Here is a 21,471-nt window from a genome sequence, read left to right as displayed (position 1 = left end):
GCCGGTCCGATGGTGCCCAGGGCACACGCCTTGCTCGACCCCCCTTAGTTACGCCACTGTTAGCATCCCCAGGTCACCCTCTGTTAGGCAGGAGAGGCAATTTAGGTAGACGCCAAGCAGGAGCTCAGCACTCGTGCTTTGTGGGTGGCATGATATTGGTCCTGGCATGTCTTGCTTGGACCAGTGGAAAAATTCAATTAGGAGCGAAAAGTCAGTTGCCAGACCTTTCGCCGTCATCGCCGCTTTTGGGTGCGAGAAAGTATCGCATATATCCCCATATTAAATTCCAAATCGTCGAAAACTGGACCCGGCGAAAATTAAAAGACCGGGAAAAAACTGTAAATTTGGGGGAAATCAGCCTGACACCCCCAAAAAGATGTACTGACATGCGGGATCAATATGGATTAGCCCTGGTGAAGGTATTTGGGGTCTTTAACTGGTCTCAATATGTGCTGTTTAGCGTCTTTGAAAAAGTGATGAAGAATAGCATTTAGCAAGTTTTGGGGTACTTGAAAATGGGTGCAAGCATATTTTAAAGTAGCTAATGTGAACTTTTAAAAAACGTGAAAAATCCACCTGCCGCAACCACCTGCAATCAAAAAAACATCTGGCGCACACTTGGGGACTCCCCCGAGTCTATTTCGCTAGTTTAGAAGTTTGTCCCCCAACGTTTTTTTTTCACCCCCAAAACTAAAGTACCTTTTTTTGTGGTGTCCTGTTGTACTTTCAAAAAATTTTTTGACACAGAATACCTTTTGGGGGACTGTCCAAGGGGTACAGGGTGGTTTTTGGAAGTTTTTGCCCCAAAGCCCCAATTCTGCTCTTTTTTTTTTTTACACCTATTCATAGGTGATACTTTATCGCTGGGTTCGAACCACTGACTTTCTGCACCGGTGGAAGAATTGAATACGGGGATAAGTCCAGATTTGCGAAAATGACGTAATCGGCAAAAAAGTATAGCCGATAACGGCTTTTCACCAGCAATTGAATATGGGCCGTAGTATGAATGTGCAAAAATGTACCCAGCAGTGCAATTGCACCTTTGAGGTGTGATGCATGAGTGGGAAGGAGGGAGGGGTATTTGTATCCTCTGATGGGAGGAGTCAGGAGGTTATCGGGGTGTTGTTGGTTTTCTAGCCAGAAGTGGGCTAAAAACAAAAACAAATTTATTGATACTTAACATTTCAGTACAGAGCTTATTTTTTTGTTTGTTTAACCATACAGGCAGCTAATACTGGGTATACACTGAGACGATGGATCGGTCATCAGACAGATACGTCATCAGACTGGCCAATTGGAAAGTTATACACACCAATTGGCCGCTTTATGGACGCTCGATGTCGGCCCAGTGCGCATGCGCACGGCGGAGCCGGCTCCGCTGTGCTCATGCGCGAGACCCGGATAGCGACAGGCAAACCGTCGCTCTGGGTCTCGTACCAAAAGGGGAGTGCTGTCGATGTTGAGTGACAGCACACACCCTTTGGTGGGCGTGCCGGGGGCGTGGCTGCCCAGACGGAGGCCGCCCCACTGACATCACAAGTGATGTCAGCGTCACAAGTGATGTCAGTGGGAGTGCTTTCGGCTCTGTTTGAGCCGAAAGCTCTCTTGGGCTTGCGGCAACGAGACCCTACCACAAGGGTCTTGTCGCAAGCTCGATGGTCTTGACCATCGCGACCATCTTCCTGGCCGCTCGCTATAGCTGTGGGTGGTCACCCACAGCTATGCGAGCGGCCAGGAGGCCGCTCTGAAAATCAAGAAGGACGGCCCTGATTCAGAGCGAGCGTTCTGTCAGAGCGTCTGGCTCTGAATCAGGGCCTATGTGTTTGGGCTGACTTCACACTTGGACGGGCATTTCAATTTCCCATCCAGTTGTCCGTGTCGACGGCCCCTGCAGCAAGTGTACGGGTGGTGGTTAGCGGGTTGAGATGCACGGATATATCTTTCAGATATATTGGTATCGGCTGTGCTGCATGGCCAACCAGATATGTCTGTGAACGACGTTGTTCACAGATATATCGGGTACACGCACCTGCCTATGCACTTGCAATATATCGCTGATTGTGTACCCAGCCTAATGCTGTTACACACTGGACGATATAATGTGGTGTGCACCAGTGATATAGTGCATCCGGAAAGTATTCACAACGCTTCACTTTTTCCACATTTTGTTATGTATCAGCCTTATTTCAAAATGGAATAAATTCATTTTTGTCCTCAAATTTCTACACACAATACCCCATAATGACAACGTGTACAAAGTTTTTTAAGATTTTTGCAAATTGATTTAAAAAAAAAAAACACTAAGAAACCACACGTACATAAGTATTCACGGCCTTAGGTTACAGGGCCCCATCCTACCACTCTGTCTTTCTGTTGATAACATCCCTCCTTCTGGACTCCCCACTGCCACCCTGCACATTCAAAGTATATCTCACTCTTGTCATTTCCACCTCCTCAACATCTCGAGGATGAGGCCCTTTCTCACCCTTGATGCCACAGAAACCCTTATCCATGACGTATGTGTTAGGATCTGCAGTTAAGCAGATCATATTGTTTGCAGTTTCCAACCTTAGTTGCTACTGAGGCACTGCACTAATTGCAGCCTGTCTGTGTGCTTTATCAGGTGCACACTAATAGATTTTGCTGTCTGTGCACAGCCCAGGTGCACATTAGTCTGTCATTAAGGGAGGCTTGCTCTGGTTGGGCCCTGTTTCTGCTAAAATTGCAGCCAGCCCTTCACTCAATGCTGGTGATAGAGTTTCACAAGTTTCTGGTTGTCGTTTGGTCTCCTGTTCGCAGTCGAGTTTCCAGTATCAAGCCAGCTCCACTGTTCCTACCGTTTGTGTCATCTAGGCGGCACGGTCTGCATTTGCTTCACCTGCTGTTTGTGTCATCTTGGCGGCACGATCTACATTCCTGCCTTTGCCGTTTGTGTCATCCAGACGGCATAGACCGCACTCAGAGTCCAGAGTTTGCAACCCAGCATCCTGCAGCTCATGTCAACCCGGCCGCACAGGCCCTCATCAGAGTACGCAATCCTGTATACTGTCACTTGTGTCATTCCGGCGCCATTAAGCGCATCTCAGCATCTTCCAGCCCAGTCTTTCAGTCCTCAAGGCTGCCACTCAGCCCAAAGGCTACTACACTCCATAGTGACTGTATCTCGGCCCAGGGGCCGCATCCTGCCAAGGCAGCAACTCAGCCCAGAGGCTGCTACTGGCCCAAAGGCTGCATCACAACTTATTGGCCCACAGGCCTCAACCAGCCCAGAGGCTGCTACCGGTCCAAAGCCACATCACAACTTATTGGCACACAGGCCTCAACCAGCCTAGAGGCTGCTACCGGCCCAAAGGCTGCATCACAAATTACTGGCCCACAGCCCCATCCAGCCCAGAGGCTGCTACCGGCCCAAAGGCCGCATCACAATCAATTGGCTCATAAGCCACATTCTGTCCTAACACCTCCAGCCCTCAAGGCAACTACTCGGCCACATCCAGCCAAGATATTCCAGCCCTCAAGGCTGTGCAGGACTATTCCCGTTGCTAGTGCGGAGCCTTAACATTATCACCGGCCAAAATTATATATCCTCAGGGGTTGTGACTTTTCCTCTCTAACCGCTCCAAATCCAGGTCATACTCTTCACCCTAAATACTCTGCCCCCTCCTACATCTACAATCTTATTTCTCCTCTACCCTAGTAACCGGCATTCTCGGTTGCCTCCTGGATTTCTATTTCGCTCTGCCACCCTAATCTGGAACTCACTCCACGCCAAGTCAACCTTTGTACCAGTCTCTTATAGAGAAAGAAATAATTATCTTTAGAAAGAAAAGAGAGATACACTAGTGTTCACTCACCTATATTATCAAAACTATATTTCACACAGAAAATCCAAATGAACAGCCCGATTAGAAGAACATAGTGTAAGGTGTTCCAGTTAACGCTGGGTACACACGATACGATGTGTGCACCCAGCGATGGTGCAATGTGATGTAACCATACATTGCATGCACCATACACACTGCATGATCCGGTGTACAACGGCGATGTGTTTTTAACATTCTGCATGTAACAGCGCCACGTTATTCAGTGCATCTTCCCATCAGCTGTGCACAACAGCAGATGGGATGATGTGATGAACGACGGATCGGGCGTACAAACTATACGTTGTGTATGATATAGCTTTTCCGATCTGTGTCGGAACTGTATATTGTACAATATATTGTATAGTGTTTATCCAGCTTAAGGTAGAGTAAGATCATCAATCTTGGCCATTAATAAAGAGAAAAGGAAAAAGGCGGAGGTGAAATATAAAACTTATATGTATTATTGCATTACAATCAAAAGATGTCACTCCAAATATAAATCCTAATCAATTTCTAAGATCTAGCTCCTCTACTGTATATTCAGTACACCTAGTTACACTTAGCATCTCCTGTGGGTCTTATCCTCTCCTGCCTCCAAGATTTGTCCGTGCTGCTCCTCGCCTTTGGAACTCTCTCCCTCTCCCCATCAGACTCTCCACCTCTCTACAATCCTCCAAACAGGCTCTCAAGACCCACTTCTTCATCAAAGCCTTCCAGCTCTCATCCTAACTTGCTGCTACATGCTCCTTCCTCCCTGCCTACCCCATCTGTATCATGCCTGTCTGTCTGCCCCTCCCCTTTAGATTGTAAGTTCTTGCGAGCAGGGCCCTCGACCCTCTTGTGCTTCTCCTTACTTAATTTTCATCTACTACTTACTCCCCACTAGGGCACCTAACACTTGGTTGCTTAGGCTCTGTTGCTTTTTTGGGTGTTATGGCCGGCAATGTATATTATCCCTATCCTTGTCCTGTATTGTATTGTTTGGTGCTGTAAGTCACTTTTATATGTACTTTGTAAGGCGCTGCGGAACACTTGTTGCGCCATATAAACGTAACGTAAAGTATATTGGACCTGGAATATGGTGGGTCACCTAAGTCTCTATCCTCCTACTCTGCCCCAATCTCTGCTGTTCTCACCCTATTTCTAGGGTTGGACATCGAAAGCCCTTCATCGAATGGTTGCCGGGCTTCCGACATCAAATCTAGCGATGCAATGGCAATCTGGAGAAGTTCAGATCCCATATGAACCACCACAGAAGGAGGGCGTGGCTGCACATTTTTCCTGGCCCCTCTCAGCACCCCTGGGTTGAGGTGCAAAAAAATTGTAGTTATTTGTATTATTTTTATTATAAAAATGATCTTGAGTTCTTCTATATAAAATGTCTAATAAAATGTTTGTTTCAAATTCTACACACATGACATATAAAAGGAGATAAACGTGAATTAAAAAATGGAGCCCCCCCCAATGCATTTGCACGCGTTTTCGGCGCGCGGTCACATGCCACAGAGGGCATGGTAAGTGTCAACATAACGCACCACCGTTTCTCTACACTCTGGGAACATTCCTTTCCTTATGAATGCCCCCAGTAGTAGCGCCCCTCTTGCAGTGCCCACTGTAGTAGTGCCCCTTATGCAATGTCCCCAGTAGCAGTGCTCCCGGTAATGGTCCCCTTCTATGCAGTGCCCCCAGTAGTGCCCCTTATACAGTGCCCCTATGCAGTGCCTTCAGTAGTAGCCCCCTCTATGCAGTGCCTCTTATATAGTGCCCCCTATGCAGTGGTGTAACTATGGTGTTTGGAGCCCAGGGCAAGTTAAAAAATGGAGATCCCCCCCCCCCCCCACCAAAGCATTAGCATGCGTCTTTGGCGTGCGGTGACATGCCACAGGGCCCCTTATACAGTGTCTCTGTAGTGCCACTTATACAGTGTCGCTAGTAGTGGTCCACCTATACAGTGCCCCTCATACAGTGCCCCCAGTAGCGGCCCCCCCTATGCAGTGCTCCCGGGAGTGGTCCCCCCTATGCAGTGCCCTCAGTAGTAGTCCCCCTATGCAGTGCCCTCAGTAGTGCATTACATACCCATTCTGTGCTGACCTGGCTCCGGTGTTAACGGTGCTGACCCATGGTGTAAAAGGGGGTCTGTCCCTTGTGTGATCCGGATTGTAAACGTGTTCCAAATCCTGGGTCAGACCCATGACTTTGGTGTAAAAGCGGTATGATACAGACAACAATCCCGGGTTGATGCGCGTTCCCGTGCATCAACCCTGGATTTTTTTGTAATGCTGGCCATACACCTACACGATGAGTGCCGATGCGACTCATCGTGCATGGCCCCCACTACCCGCGCTTCCGACACTCCAACTTTCAGACAAGCTCTTTCCTTTAATTAGGACTATTGGGAATAAATTATTGGAGCTGCTACATCCAGTTATATGTACACCATAGCCTCCACCACAGAATGATATGCACATATAATTCATGGATACATCTTATTAAATAATATATATTATACATTAATAATAATAAATTATCTATGTGAAAATACAGAGATGTAGAGTAATTAAACGTGTTGTCACACTAGGTTTTTCTAATTATATAAGATTCTTAGGGGCCTATTCATTGTGTTAATTATTTATATTAATTATCAAGGGGGAGGCAGTCCCGATAATTAATATAAATAATAATAATAACATTCTCTCTGGCAGCGAGTGCCGGAGCAATGCTCAGCGTGGAGACAGCTGATCCGAAAATCAGTTGTCCCCCCTCCACCCCTGTGGTGAAAATTAGTACTGCGGAGTCTGACTCGGCAATACTAATGCACGTACACGAACTGGAGTTCACGCAGGCGCACAAAATCCCTGTGTCCGGCGAAAGGAGCAGGGCGGTGGTGGAGGGAAACAAATGGATTCCTCTTCACAACCTGGGACTCCTGCATTACCTCTATAATGAATAGTCCCGATAATCTATACAAAAGTAGATGAAAATGTGAATTTTCGCTTGCTTTTGTATAAATTAAGTGATGAGGAATAGACCCCTTACTATGAAGTCCACATTTCTTTTATTGTGATTGATTTGTAAGGTGTCATAATGCGCCATAATAGTGTGGACAAAATGAATGCAGACGGCAATACAAAATGCAGGGAGGGAGGATCCCAAGAGATCTAATGGGAAATAGGCAGAGCTGAGAATTGTTTTTTCTCTAGAGTCGAGTGTTTTTATAGTTTATTACTTCTTTGTCCTAGGTATCCACACGGTGTAACCAGTGCCAGACTCTATAACAGTCCGTTTTTTACAAGAGCTTGGTAATAGAGGACCACTTGTTAGGTAAGAAAATAATCAATGTCTAGGTTACAATTCCCTGTGGAGAAAGTTGGTGATACTGCAATAGTCCTCCCATTTTACACCTTCAACTTTAAACACAGGCTAAATCTTGAAGTACAGTGGGTGTGGGGTGGGAGGCAATAGACCTGTTATACCCCTTTCAAGTATAAACCAAAAATGCGGGTGTTTGCATGTGAATGTGCATTGACCCGGGACTCGCGTATGTCTGAAAGGTCTGACCCGGGTTGAAAGTCCTGGGTCTGCAACCCTGGTCGCCTCTCAGGGTTTTACCCTGGACTTGCAACATGGGTCGATGATCCAGCTCAAGTATGAAAGGTGTGACCCAGATCTTGATGACCCTAAAGGAAATTGATTGGCCGGGGACAGTAGCCCTTGGAGATGACATCATCTCCAAACGCTCACTGAATGCTGGAAAACCCAAGACACTGTAAGACCCAGGTCCAGTGTGAAGGTCGACGAACCGGGAATAACCCATGTCATCTCCCTTGTGTGAAAGTGGTAGCCTGGCTTCAACCCATGATCAGTGTCCCAGGTCTGAGCTGGGATGAAGCTGGGATTTTATATCTGAATAGGGTATCTGTAAGTGAGGGGGGCATTATAAAAAACTGGGCACTGCATTATAGACTTGTCTTTCTCCTAATGGGAAGACATCATTGGGGTTACTTCTACTAGAAAAAAAATTGTTCTGATGGCTGACGTGAGTAGCAGCTTCCCCGAGGTTTGCTTTGACCTGTGTGAAATTAAATACCAGCCATACTATAGACTTAACATAGTGCCCCATTATGGCCAATATTCATGGCAACATCATTCAGTGGGTCACTATGATTGACACCTTTCTGAGAGGATATGTTTCCAATCGTCAATGGACTATAAATGCCGTTTGTTCTATCTATTTCTGGTCCATCATAAAAAAGTAATTAGAGCCTTCCTGACTATATATCACCAATATAAGGGCATCTTACCTATGGAGGATTATAGCCACTGATTGGCAGTGCTGACAAAGAGGAGGGGGGTGTAAATTAGTTACTATATGAGGCTTATTATAGTGTGCCCCTCTCCTGGGTGGAGAGTTGGAGTTTGTTTTTCTCCTTAATAAATCCTCAAATTGTCATTTAATTAAAATAATAGTTCTTGTTTTTGTGGTGATTTCTCCACTTTAAAATATCTGCCACAAACCATTTTCTCCAAATTTGTTTTAAATCGTCAACATGGATGTGTTTTCAAAATGGCTGTTGCCCCGACATAGTCACCTTTCAGATATTGTCAGTGATGGGTAGAAAATGCAGTGGGATCAACTTCCGGCCACACTAATTGTGCTCTATTACATGTGGCATTTGATAATATGGCCACAGATCTGGCTTCATGTATACTTGTTAGGTAGTGGTTGAATGTCAGCTAGCTTACAGGGTGCATACTGACTCAGCGCATAAAATGGATGCCCCCCACCATGTGTAAGTAACAGTTACATTTTAACATTATTTAGTAATTGGCATACTTTCTCTTCAAAAAAACATTTTTATATTGTTTGTTTTAAATATATATACAGGTTGAGTCTCCCATATCCAAATATTCCGAAATACAGAATATTCCGAAATACGGAATATTTTTAGAATGACTGAGAAAGTGAAACCTTTGCTTTTTGATTGTTCAATGTACACAAACTTTGTTAAAGCACAAAATTATTAAAATACAGTATAAAATAACCTTCAGGCTCTGTGTATAAGGTGTATATGAAACGTAAATGAATTTCATGTATGTACACACACTTTTTTTTATGCACAAGATTAATAAATATATTGTATAAAATGACTTGCAGACTGTGTGTAAAAGGTGTATATAACACATAAATGCATTCTGTGTTTAGATTTGGGGCCCATTCTCAAGATACCTCATTATGGTATGCAAATATTCCAAAATACGGATCACAAGCATTTTGGATATGGGAGACTCAACCTGTATATGTGTGTGTATGTATATATATATATATATATATATATATATATATATACACACAAGAAATCCATGTGTCGACGTTTCAAGGCTTATAGCCTTTTCATCAGGACATACATAGGAGTCCTGATGAAAAGGCTATAAGCCTTGAAACGTCGACACATGGATATTGTTATGATGATGTCGCATTATTAATACAAATTGACTTTATTCACTTATTGGAGTGCCGCCTTCCTTTACATTGTGCTGGGTATACTGTATACCCAAGCCAGAAGGATTTCTTGTGCATTTTATGATGGCACCCGTGTTTTCACCTTTATCGTCCTGAGTGCCAGGCTTATTCTACTATATATATATATATATATATATATATATATATATATCTATATCTATCTATATATATACAGTCAGGTGCATAAATATTGGGACATTGATAGAATTTTCATATTTTGGCCTCTATTCACCACCACAATGGCTTTGAAATGAAACAAACAAGATGTGCTTTAACTGCAGACTTTCAGATTTAATTTGAAGGTAATTACACCCAAATCAGGTGAACGGTGTAGGAATTACAACGGTTTCTATATGTGCCTCCCACTTTTTAAGGGGCCAAAAGTAATGGGACTATCAACTCAAAAGCTATTTCATGGACAGGTGTGGGCTATTCCCTCATTATTTCATTATCAATTAAGCAGGTAAAAGGTCTGGAGTTGATTCTAGGTGGGACATTTGCATTTGGAATCAGTTGCTGTCGACTCTCAATATGAGATCCAAAGAGCTGTCACTATCAGTGAAGCAAGCCATCATTAGGCTAAAAAATCAAAACAAACCCATCAGAGAGATAGCAAAAACATTAGGTGTGGCCAAATCAACTGTTTGGAACATTCTTAAAAAGAAAGAACGCACCGGAGAGCTCAGCAACACCAAAAGACCCTGCAGACCACGGAAAACAACTGTGGTGGATGATAGAAGAATTATTTCCCTGGTGAAGAAAAACCCCTTCACAACAGTTGGCCAAATCAAGAACACTCTTCAGGAGGTAGGTGTATATGTGTCAAAGTCAACAATCAAGAGAAGACTTCACAAGAGTGAATATAGAGGGTTCACCACAAGATGTAATCCATTGGTGTGCCACAAAAACAGGAAGACCAGATTAGAGTTTGCCAAACAACAACATCCTATGGACAGATGAGACAAAGAGAAGAGTATGGAGAAGGAAAGGAACTGCTCATGATCCAAAACATACCACCTCATCAGTGAAGCATGGTGGTGGTAGTGTCATGGCGTGGGCATGTATGGCTGCCAATGGAACTGGTTCCCTTGTATTTATTGATGATGTGACTGCTGACAAAAGCAGCAGAATAAATACTGAAGTGTTTCGGGCAATATTATATGCTCATATTCAGTCAAATGCTTCAGAACTCATTGGACGGCGCTTCACAGTGCAGATGGAAAATGACCCAAAGCATACTGCAAAAGCAACCAAAGAGTTTTTTAAGGCTAAAAAGTGGAATGTTATGCAATGGCCAAGTCAATCCCCTGACCTGAATCCGACTGAGCATGCATTTCACTTGATGAAGACAAAACTGAAGGAAAAATGCCCCAAGAACAAGCAGGAACTGAAGACATTTGCAGTAGAGGCCTGGCAGAGCATCACCAGGGATGAAACCCAGCGTCTGGTGATGTCTATGCGTTCCAGACTTCAGGCTGTAATTGCCTGCAAAGGATTTGCAACAAAGTATTAAAAAGTGAAAGTTAGATTTAGGATTGTTTAGTTTGTCCCATTACTTTTGGTCCCTTAAAAAGTGGGAGGCACATATAGAAACCGTTGTAATTCCTACACCGTTCACCTGATTTGGATGTAATTACCCTCAAATTAAATCTGAAAGTCTGCAGTTAAAGCACATCTTGTTTGTCTCATTTCAAAGCCATTGTGGTGGTGAATAGAGGCCAAAATATGAAAATTCTGTCAATGTCCCAATATTTATGCACCTGACTGTATGTATGTATATATATATATATATATATATAAAAATAAAGTAGCGAGGGCACTCACCATAATCAAGCGAAATTGAGTCCAGTTTATTCACATACCACCAGTGTCATATAGCTGTAAAGTCCGACGTTTCGGTCCCCATATGAGACCTTTGTCAAGGTGCATCCATAACACAATGTTATTCAAGCCATAAGAAAAGTGTACCAACAATTGCCACAGAAGATAACATATATAGCACACATAATGCTTACCAGGTGGAAGGCCAATCGATCACTGTGAGACTGCACATGCTGTGCTGATACGCACGCCCACGTGGCCACGCCCCCTAGCACAAACCAGCTCCAAGCCTCATGTTGGAGAACCAATCATATAGCAGCAAACCTCTGTGACATCATACTACAAAGTCACATGGAAAAGGGCTGTGCTAAACAGCACCTGGATACGAACATCACTGCAAGCTATACCACAACAGTAAAGGTGCGTACACACTGGGCGATAAAGTGGAGGACTGAACGATAACGATATCGTTCAGTCGTCCACTTTATCGCCCATTTTTAACCCCAAAAAGATGAACGATAACGACGACGCGCGTTCCCGCGGGTCGTTCGTCATTATCGTTCATCGGGCTGACATGCAGGCCAACCTGACGATCTCGTCAGGTTGCTGCATGTCAGGGACTGGGGGAGAGAGCCCGGCGCTGAACGATATCGTTAATGATATTGTTGAGCTGCTGTGCTCAATGTCATGAACGACATTGAGCACAGCCTGCCGGGGACAACACTACACGATATCGCTCAGGGAGCATATCGTGTAGTGTGTACCCACCATTAGTTTCTAGGCAACATAGCGCGATGCGCAGTGTGGGGCATCAGTTTCCTGTCATCAAACAAAATTAGCCATAATAATGCCCCTCTGCTAGTTCATGTAATAAAGACTCACATAATCAATATGGTACTCTCTGTAGATAAGCAAAATATAAAAACACATACATAGTCACATACAAACAAATATTACAAAAAAAAAAAAAATTGTTATATATCAGCAATCCCTAAAAAAATAGAAATACATTAAATAAGATTTGTTCGTTCAGGCCACGAGGTGCTACTGTGTCAAGTTCATATATCTATTTCACGCCGCTTGACTGCCATTTCCCTGTCACATATATATGCTTTTTATGTAATATATATATTTTTTTTGTATTAGGTGAATCCATGGATAATACACCTGATGGTTTTGACATCACTTTTCCTGTACCAGATTCAAGTTGTGAATATAGAGGTGACATTAGCCATGACGGAGAAGGCTGTGGAAAAAACGAGCCATGGAACAGAAAAGAACAGACCACGCGGTGTGTGACCAATGAATCCGCATCATCTGGAGAACCAGTGACCATACCAAGCAGTGATTACACACTCATGGAACATGCACACTCACAACCTACACCTAGCCCTATAAAATCAGAGTCCGACTCTTGCGAGGAAGAGTTTGAGAGAGACCATGTTGGTGCAGTGGCTCAAGTTAAGGAGGAAACCTTTTCACACGAGGAAGAAAATTCTACGGACGCTAACATTTTTACAGCAACCGAATGCGCCTCTGTGAGTGTGAAGAAGGAGCCAGACTGGGGTGAAGAAGGTCATGTGACAAATCCTAATGCCCAACTTTCACACGCAGAGTGCAAAACAGTTCAGGTTAAAGAGGAGGCCATGGCCCCCGTAGATGGAAGCCTTGCAGACATTGTGACTTTTACTGTTCCAGATTATAGCCCATCCCAATACATCCTCACTATTAGCCACAGCAATGACTGCACTAGGGACCAAGAAAATACAGTTGGCCAAGAAGCTGCCACCGCAAAGGTTGTAGGTAGCTACACAGAGTGCCGTAAGCATTTTGTAAGTGAGAAAGATATTCTTACACACAGGACAATACACAAAGGAGAAAACCTGGGTTTTTCACTAAGTTTGACACGACTTGAAGATGAATCTGGTCTTGCAGACCAACAGAAATCGGTAAAACTATTTATATGTTCCTACTGTGGTAAATCGTACAATCATATAACTCATTTTAATGTACATCTGCGGATGCACACAGGAGACAAACCATTCTCGTGCAGCAACTGCGGCAAATGTTTTGTCCGGAAATCGGAACTTATCGCTCACCACAGAATTCACACCGGAGAGAAGCCGTTCGCCTGTTCCGTCTGTGGGAAGAGGTTTGCCAATCGCTCAAATGTTATCTCGCATGAAAGGATTCACACAGGGGAAAAGCCATTTGCTTGTCCCGATTGCGGAAAATGTTTTACAGATCGCTCTGGACTTTATACGCACAAGCGCGTTCACACGCGTGAAAGGCCATTTTTATGTTCTGACTGCGGGAAACGGTTCCCTACCAGATCACATCTCATCACACATCAAAGATTTCACACAGGAGAGACTCCGTTCCCTTGCTCCAAATGTGGCAAAAGTTTCACGAGCAACTCTATCTTAGCCACACATCAGAAGACCCACACTCAGGAGAAATCTTTTGTGTGCGTGGAATGTGGGAAAAGTTTTGCCAGCAACGCAAATCTTGCAACCCACCAGAGAATCCACACAGGAGAGAAGCCATTTTCCTGTCCTGACTGTGGAAAGTGTTTTTCGGACCGCTCTTGTTTTTCCGTACATAAGAGGATTCACACCGGTGTGCAACCTTACACCTGTACTCGGTGTGGCAAATGTTTTCCTAGTCGGTCGCACCTCGTCAGGCACGAGAGGATCCACACCGGGGAGAAGCCATTTTCATGTCCAGAGTGCGGGAAGAGTTTCAACTGCAAGACCAGTCTTGTGGCGCATCAAAGGGTTCACACCGGTGAAAAACCATTTTCATGTACTGAGTGTGGAAAATGTTTCAGGGGTCAGTCAGGGGTTATTGCCCACCAAAGGATTCACACAGGCGAGAAGCCATTTGCATGCTCGGAATGTGGGAAATGTTTCACTGACCGTTCAGGCCTCATTACTCATCGAAAACTTCATTTAGGTAATAAACCGTTTGAATGCCCAGAATGTGGGAAATGTTTTGTGCTGAAACATTATTTGACCAGGCACTTGGCAAAGCATGCAGTCAGAGTCACTATTTCCTAACCGTAGACTTTTCTAACACTACACAATAAACATTACTCGTTTCTAAGAGAATGTCTGCTGGCATCAGTGCAGTCAGTATGGCAGCTATTTTTCCATTACAGCACAAGTATATACACAGTACAGGGGGCACATATCAAAGAACATGTATGCATACAGATGGAAACATCTTTGTGGTATAAGGCTGTTATGCTCTAGCATAAAATAGTAAATGGAAGTTTAATTCACAGTTGGAAAACTTTGTCACAATATGTTAACTAAATATGACTCTATAACGTCATACATAGAAGTTTTAGCCAGAATGCAGGGACATACTGTACACTTCAGGATAAGAGGGTATTTCTGTCATTTGAAAATAAACTCATTTGCTTTTTAAAAAAATCATGTCCATATTTCTTCTAATTTTTTTTTAACAGTACAGTAGCTTTAGGATCGAGCAATAAGTGATCGATTTATTCACATTTTGTTTCTGGATCGAACAATTAGTTATGTATTATAATTTATTATGGTCTTTAGTATGGCTGGATTAAGGGCCACATGGGTCTGGGGCTGAAAATGATCAAGGACCCATTGTGAGAAGCATGGGAGGTGTGGCCAGTGCCATGTGGGCGTGTACACCCTTACACTATCAGCCCCAATGTCTTCCTTAATACTTAAAGTGGAAAAATTGCATCATTTTGTGCATAAAATATATATAGTTTTTAAACAAATGATTTATGATGTGCCTATTTTAATGTTGATCTTGCCCTTGTTCTTTGGTGTCAATTATGTAGGACAGGTATGTGGAGGTGTATTGATGGGAGGGGAGTTTTTGAACGGGTTGGGTATGGAATGCCGGCGGTCGGGATGCTGCTGGTCATAATACAGACAGCGGCATCCAGACAGTCAGAATCCCGATATTCATAAGGAAAGAAGGTAAGATTAACCCTCCCCTTAATGGCTAACCCTAACTCCGCACCCTAACCATCACCCGAACACCCGATGCTGGTTTTTGGGATGCTGGTGCCGGGATCCCGATGCTGTCAGGATTTTAGCGCCGGTATTTAGTCCGTCTGCATTCTGCACGCCGGGATGCTGACATAGGGGCCCATTTATTAATGATCGCTTTTGCAATGTGATCAGGGCATGTCAGTACCGCCCATGATAGCATTGCAAAATGCAATCATGCAGGCCGGATGTATTAACCGGCACATGCAGGGAGTCGGGCTCCGATGTGGCCGGAGTGCACTCGGGGCTGCTACGCATGAGCGGCGCCAATTGCCAGTGGAGGGTTCCGGGAGATCCCTCCGCCGGCTGATATGCGGTAAGTACCCATTGGCTACAGCTATCTTCAGATGGTGTTAGCTGATATTGGTACATTTGGCAGCATCGCATCCCCCATAGAAACCTAACTTTTTACAAACTTGTAGAAAACACTGAAATATTACTATACACTCATTTTCCTGTACCCCAAATTGATGTAAATACTTTCATTTACTTAAAAACATTTGCCTGCCATAATTTTCCATCATTAATACAAAGTGCAAAAATCAGCCTGTTGACCCCTTTGAAGAACCTCCAGTACTTTCCCTATGCCCACTAACAGCCTCCTATATGGTCCTGCTGTCTCAGTTGCCACAAACCACCTTCTATATGGTCCTTCTATCTCGGTTGTTGATTTTTTGGGGTTCAGGATGGTTTCCTCACTTTATCATGCACTTCTCCCAGGTTGCTGTTTGTAGAAAAGTCGCACACCCTCGCCCTGGTTACCACATACTGTAATTTCTAATTGGATCTTGCATTTCTCGTGTGTGTGTGTGTACATTCATGTGAGTTTCATGAAACAAACTTGCTCGTGATTGGATTTACCCCAATATAGTCTAATCATGTTGCTATCACTAATAAGTCATACTCTTAACTAGCATGGGCTAACACTTTAAAATCTGAACAAATGTGCTGTACCCCATTGCTGCCTATGAGCCAGGAGCTCTAATTCTATGGGACAGACCCAAAATGATGGGTTGCCATTGATCCTACAACTACTTCCGAATCATGCTGTAATGTTGTTCCTGCATCCTTTCCAAAACTATTATATTGTTTTCTGAATAATCCAACTATTTTTTTTTTTTATAAATTCTTTATTTTCAAAAATATTTATGAAAAAAGCTTACAGAAATCAAAAATCGTAACAGATATAACCAAGTAATATGATCCAATACTGGTCGATATTTGGTAAAACATTATATATCTAGAAAAACACCAGTCAATGTAGAACAGATAATAGATAACTATATAGAAACCTATAAAATAGATACTTCAAAAAACATTTCTCAAAATATATCAAAAATGAAAGAAAAAGAGAGAGAAGAAAAAAGGGGGGAAAAAGAAGATAAAGAGAAGAGAAGGGAAAGAAAAAATCCAGAGACAAGCAGATGTCATAAACAGACCAAAAAAAAAGATTCAAAGGACTCCGAGGGGGTAGCTCTAGAGTTTATCCTCAAGGAAGGAGAGCCTTATATGAGGGAGTAGCTTTGAAATTAATCCAGAGAGCCCACAATGCTATAAACTCTCAGTGCTTCTCAGGAGCTGCATAAATAATATTGTCCATGGACATATAAAAATCTAGGTGTAGACATCATTCCAACACTGTAAGGGGGACGTTTGAACGCCAATGAACAGGGAGAACCGCCCTAGCAGCATTGTTAATATACTTGAGAAGGGATTTTTTGTAATGTGATACCGGGATCTTAGAATGAGAGAGCAACCAAAAATCAGGGCCCTGTGGCACTGAGTAACCTACTATTTCCGAGGCCAAGGATATGATTTTCTTCCAGAACGGAGCAATGAGAGAGCAATCCCACCAGCTATGGATCACCGTACCTGGCTCCTTGTGACAGCGCTAGCAGAGAAGGGACACAGAAGGGAAAAATTTGTGAAGGACTATCGGGCAGCGATACCATCTGGTTAAAACTTTGTATTGAGTTTCCAATACCTCTAAACTAGAAATTTGAAACACCTTTTCCCAGTTAACTTGTATCCCTTTTAGTGAGAAATCTTGATCCCAAGCATCTGCAAAACTAGGGTTTATAGGGAACTGAGAGTGAAGTAAAATCTTATAAATTCCAGAGACAATATGCGTAATGGGATTTTTTGATGGGAGCACATAGATTTAAAGAGGGTCAGATCTCTAGATAGAGCCTTGTATCCCCCAAGAGACAAAATAAAGTGTTGAAGCTGGAAGTAAAACCAAGAACTTCGTTCATCTAAAGTAGTATCAGAACAGAGTTTCGGAAAGGATAACTGACCCTTATGGAGTATGTGACATGCCCTGGTAAGCCCAGCCTCAGCACAGCGAAATAGCCTTCCTCAAAACTCCAGGGGGAAATTGTGAATTGTATAAAAAAGGTTCGAAAGGAGATGGAGTGGGAGAGATATCACTTTTACCTTGTAACTTCCTCCATGTCTCCAGCGTAGGTCCAACGGTTGGGTGAGATGAACGCACTATTTTAGAGCACCATGAGAGCATCCCCAGGCGAAGGTTAGAGGACGCAGATTCCATTTCTACCCATTGCTGTCCTCCTGAGTCGCGGGTCCAGTTCAAAACCCTACAATAGCATGATAGTAGGTAGAGATCATGGGGACTAGTTGCCCAACACAACTTTTTTGCCTGCAAAGAATTATATGTTTAAACCTAGGTTTCCTTCCCCCCATATAAATCTACTTAGAAGAGTTTGCACTTCAGAGACAAAGCGAGGGGAAAGTCCTATCGGAGTTGTATGCATTAGATATAAAAGCCTAGGAAGGACATGCATTTTAATGCTAATCCTTCCTAGCCAAGAAAAACATTGTAAGAGCCATTGATCCAGCTCCTTCCGGAGTGAGTGAAGCAGGGATATGATGGATATGAGGAGACCTGGAAAACATGCACTGTTTGGGGTCCTGAGGACCGCGTTTGAGAACCTGTATTCTAGGGGGTATATTTACTAAAGTGAGAGGTTTTAGAAGTGGAGATGTTGCCCATAGCAACCAATCAGACTCTACTAAGACCTGGAAAACATGCACCGTTTTGGGTCCCGGGACCGAGTTTGAGAACCTGTGCACTAGACGATAAGTTGAATGATAACGACATTGTTATCGTCCAGAGTGTATGCAAGACATTGTTAACGATACACGCTCCTGCAATATCAACAAAAATACTTGAATCCTACATGATAATAGAAATTCAGAGGTATTATAGCATACATTTGCAAATATATGATTAAGCGCTGGGCCAACGTCAAGGCTTCTCTATACCGGCGTCCCTATCAAGTATTTTTGTTGATATTGCTGCAGTCTGCTGGAGGGAATATTCCTTTTTTTCTGTGTTCTGTGTAAACCCTGCCCTTTACAAGCACCTGTGCTATATCAAGCACCTGTGCTATATCAAGCACCTGTGCTATATCATTAAGCTGATGTGAGCGACCCTTTTGTTTGCAGTTGTGTGAGGCATGAAGGGAGCCAGCATTGGGAGGATGTGCTGGTTCTTATGGTGCCATTTGGAGGTTTCTGGGGTACCTCCTAGGTGAGTCAGCTCTTGGTTTATACATGTGCTGTTATCATACAGTACATTAATATGTAATTATATGACCCAGAGTGGGTGCTACTATTAGGTAGCAATAATTATTTTGGGGTGAGCGTTTGGGCGTGGGGCCCCCGGAGTTGCTCTGGCTGGGCCTTTTTCAGGGCATCACCACTTAAATCACATAGATACTTTTTTTTGGACTGGATTATTTTGGGGTGCCTTGCGCCGCGGACGTGAACCCCTTAATGCTAGGGACGCCGGTATAGAAGAGCCTTGACATGGCCCGGCGCTTAATCATATATTTGCAAATGTATGCAACTAATACCTCTGAGTTTGTATTATCATGTAGGATTCAAGTATTTTCTTTTAGATTTTATAGAAGTAAAATAATACAACTATATGTGCATAGGCAAAAAAAGGGGTATTTGGAATATACAGACAAACAGAATAGCATGGTATCATATGGACACATATATTAACAAACTAATCTAAAACGCATATTAGAATAGATCGTATAGAACAATACAAAATATAAGATATTGAGAAAATATAAGTGGAAAAGAGTACCACTTTGGAGATGGAGAGAGAAAGAGGAAAAGAAGGGGAAGAATATGTTGGGGGGACAGGGGAAGTAGGGAGGAGACCGAGTCCAGGTTTATATTGTATATTGGGAAAGCCTGTTTAAAAATCACCAACGTATAGTATATAAAATAAATAACGTATATAAAATAAATAATAAAATAAATAAATAATAAGTAAATTATAATTGTTAAAGTAGTAGGTTTGAAAAGCCTGAGGGCAGGGTTCCATGTGGCATGGTGCTATTATATAGGAACCAGTCACCCCAAACTAGGAGACATTTATGGGAGGTGTTGTGGAGATTAGCTGGATTCAAGTATTTCTGTTGAGATTGCTGCAGTGTGCTGGAGGGAATATTCCTTTTTAACCTGACTATTTCGTCTGGTTCTGCCAGTACAGGGGTGAGGGAGGGTGCCGTCACTGACAGATATTGTTCAGTGTGTATGCTTAATTTCGTTGCCAACATTGAGCCCGGCAGTGCAGGGGAAACAATTAACAATATTGCACATGGAGCATATTGTTAAGTGTGTATGCGGCTTAACCCTAGCCTCTCCCCCTCGCAGCCTAACTCTAATGTCGACATTTTGACAGTGTCGGACAGTTGCATTTTTAACTATGTGGACATTGATCTGTGAGTGTCGACATTGTTACTGTCGACCTTTTGTCTACAACCCGAATTACATTAGGATAAATAACTAAATGAATATAAATTTAGGGATAAGACCACAAAGAAAACTTATACAACCAAACGAGATACAAATATCATGAGAAGCAGACAGTGATATTGTACCAGGGAAGGGCAGACAGATGGGATTACAGTCACTGACTAAGGGCTCTATTTATTAACATTATTTTTACTAAAATAAAGTGAAAAAAGTGTGTTTTCACACCCTTTTCACATTATTTTAGTATCACCTAAAGTTACTAAAGGGCAATTGGAGTACAATTCGTAATTCCACTCCAACCCCTAATTATCACATATTTTTAGTAAGCAGATCGCATTTCCCATAATTGTAATGGGAAATGTGATCTGGCCAAAGTTACTAAAAATAAATAGTGAAAAAATACCGGGGAAAGCCCTGTGATAATAACGCCACCTGGAAGTGGCGTTATCCAGGGTCTCCCCTGGTTACCGGACTCCTACTCCGCTCTAACAGGCAGAGCAGAGCGCAATGCGAATTCAGTCGGTAATATCACACTACAATCTACATTCAAAATACGGATTGTAGTAAATAGAGCCCTATATCTCAAAGTGATGTTGCCCATAGTAACCAATCAGATTCTACTTAACATTTAACTAGCACCTTCTAGAAGATAATAGCTAGAATCTGATTGGTTGCTATGGGCAAATTCACTATTAAAACTCACTTCTAAGAACTCTCACTTTAGTAAATTTACCCCTTAGTCTAAGACTACCTGTATGATCGGCAAAATTGCAGTGTGTGCTGGCACTTTAAATCCAGTCACTAGGTCTATAACCTCCACCCACATTGACATTTGTTGCCTTTATCTCAACCCTGATCTGCAAAGACTGCAGGCAGTAAAAAGTACATAGCATTGTGGCAATGTAAAGGGGCCTATCCATTAGCAGATAAATTGAACGACTGAACGATATATCGTTCAGTCGTTCACTTTATCTGCTAATGGATAGGCCCTGAACGATGACAGATGTGCACTCCCGCGGCCGATAAAGTATAACGTTCGTCTCTCCATGTTGGTCAATTATCGGATATCGCTGCCAGATATTAGAAATATCTGGAAAGTTTATATACGGTAAACGACGAACGATATTAACAGCAGCTACAAAGCACTGGAGAGAAAAACATTCACTCCCTGAATGATGTCATGCAATATCGTTCGTCTTTTACAAAAATCTGTCATGTACATGACAGATATCTTTCAGCACAGCCACCGGAATTTTCAATAGATATCTTTTGTCTTTCATCGTTCAGAAAAACATTTGCTGATAGGCCCCTTAAGTTATTGTGAGGTGTAACCACTACTAACCAATACAGATTGATGAGAGGCAGACAGGCAAACTCCTATCAGAGCATAGCCTTATGGTGCATACACACGGTTAGATTTGTCCGA

General features: G+C 43.0%; 3 protein-coding genes across 3 annotated transcripts in view; all 3 read left to right on the top strand.

Moving 5' to 3' along the window:
- LOC148522914 (uncharacterized) overlaps positions 1 to 14,601 on the top strand; it is a 43,002-nt gene extending 28,401 nt beyond the window's left edge. The window contains exon 4 of the mRNA XM_088473535.1: positions 12,352 to 14,601. Within this exon, the coding sequence (XP_088329661.1) occupies positions 12,352 to 14,264 (1,913 nt within the window). The 3' untranslated portion in view covers positions 14,265 to 14,601. The remainder of the gene's footprint in view (positions 1 to 12,351) is intronic.
- LOC148522909 (alpha/beta hydrolase domain-containing protein 17C-like) overlaps positions 1 to 21,471 on the top strand; it is a 541,817-nt gene that overhangs the window by 368,835 nt on the left and 151,511 nt on the right. The window lies entirely within an intron of this gene.
- Positions 18,725 to 21,471, top strand: part of LOC148522913 (uncharacterized) — a 40,917-nt gene continuing 38,170 nt past the window's right edge. Inside the window, exon 1 of the mRNA XM_088473503.1 lies at positions 18,725 to 18,801. Within this exon, the coding sequence (XP_088329629.1) occupies positions 18,728 to 18,801 (74 nt within the window). The 5' untranslated portion in view covers positions 18,725 to 18,727. The remainder of the gene's footprint in view (positions 18,802 to 21,471) is intronic.

Source organism: Taudactylus pleione, unplaced genomic scaffold (genome assembly GCF_031769625.1).
Source record: "Taudactylus pleione unplaced genomic scaffold, aTauple2 ptg000136l, whole genome shotgun sequence".
Taxonomy (NCBI): Eukaryota; Metazoa; Chordata; class Amphibia; order Anura; family Myobatrachidae; genus Taudactylus; species Taudactylus pleione.
Note: the sequence above shows the minus strand (reverse complement) of the source record. Positions and strands in the feature narration are given on the sequence as shown.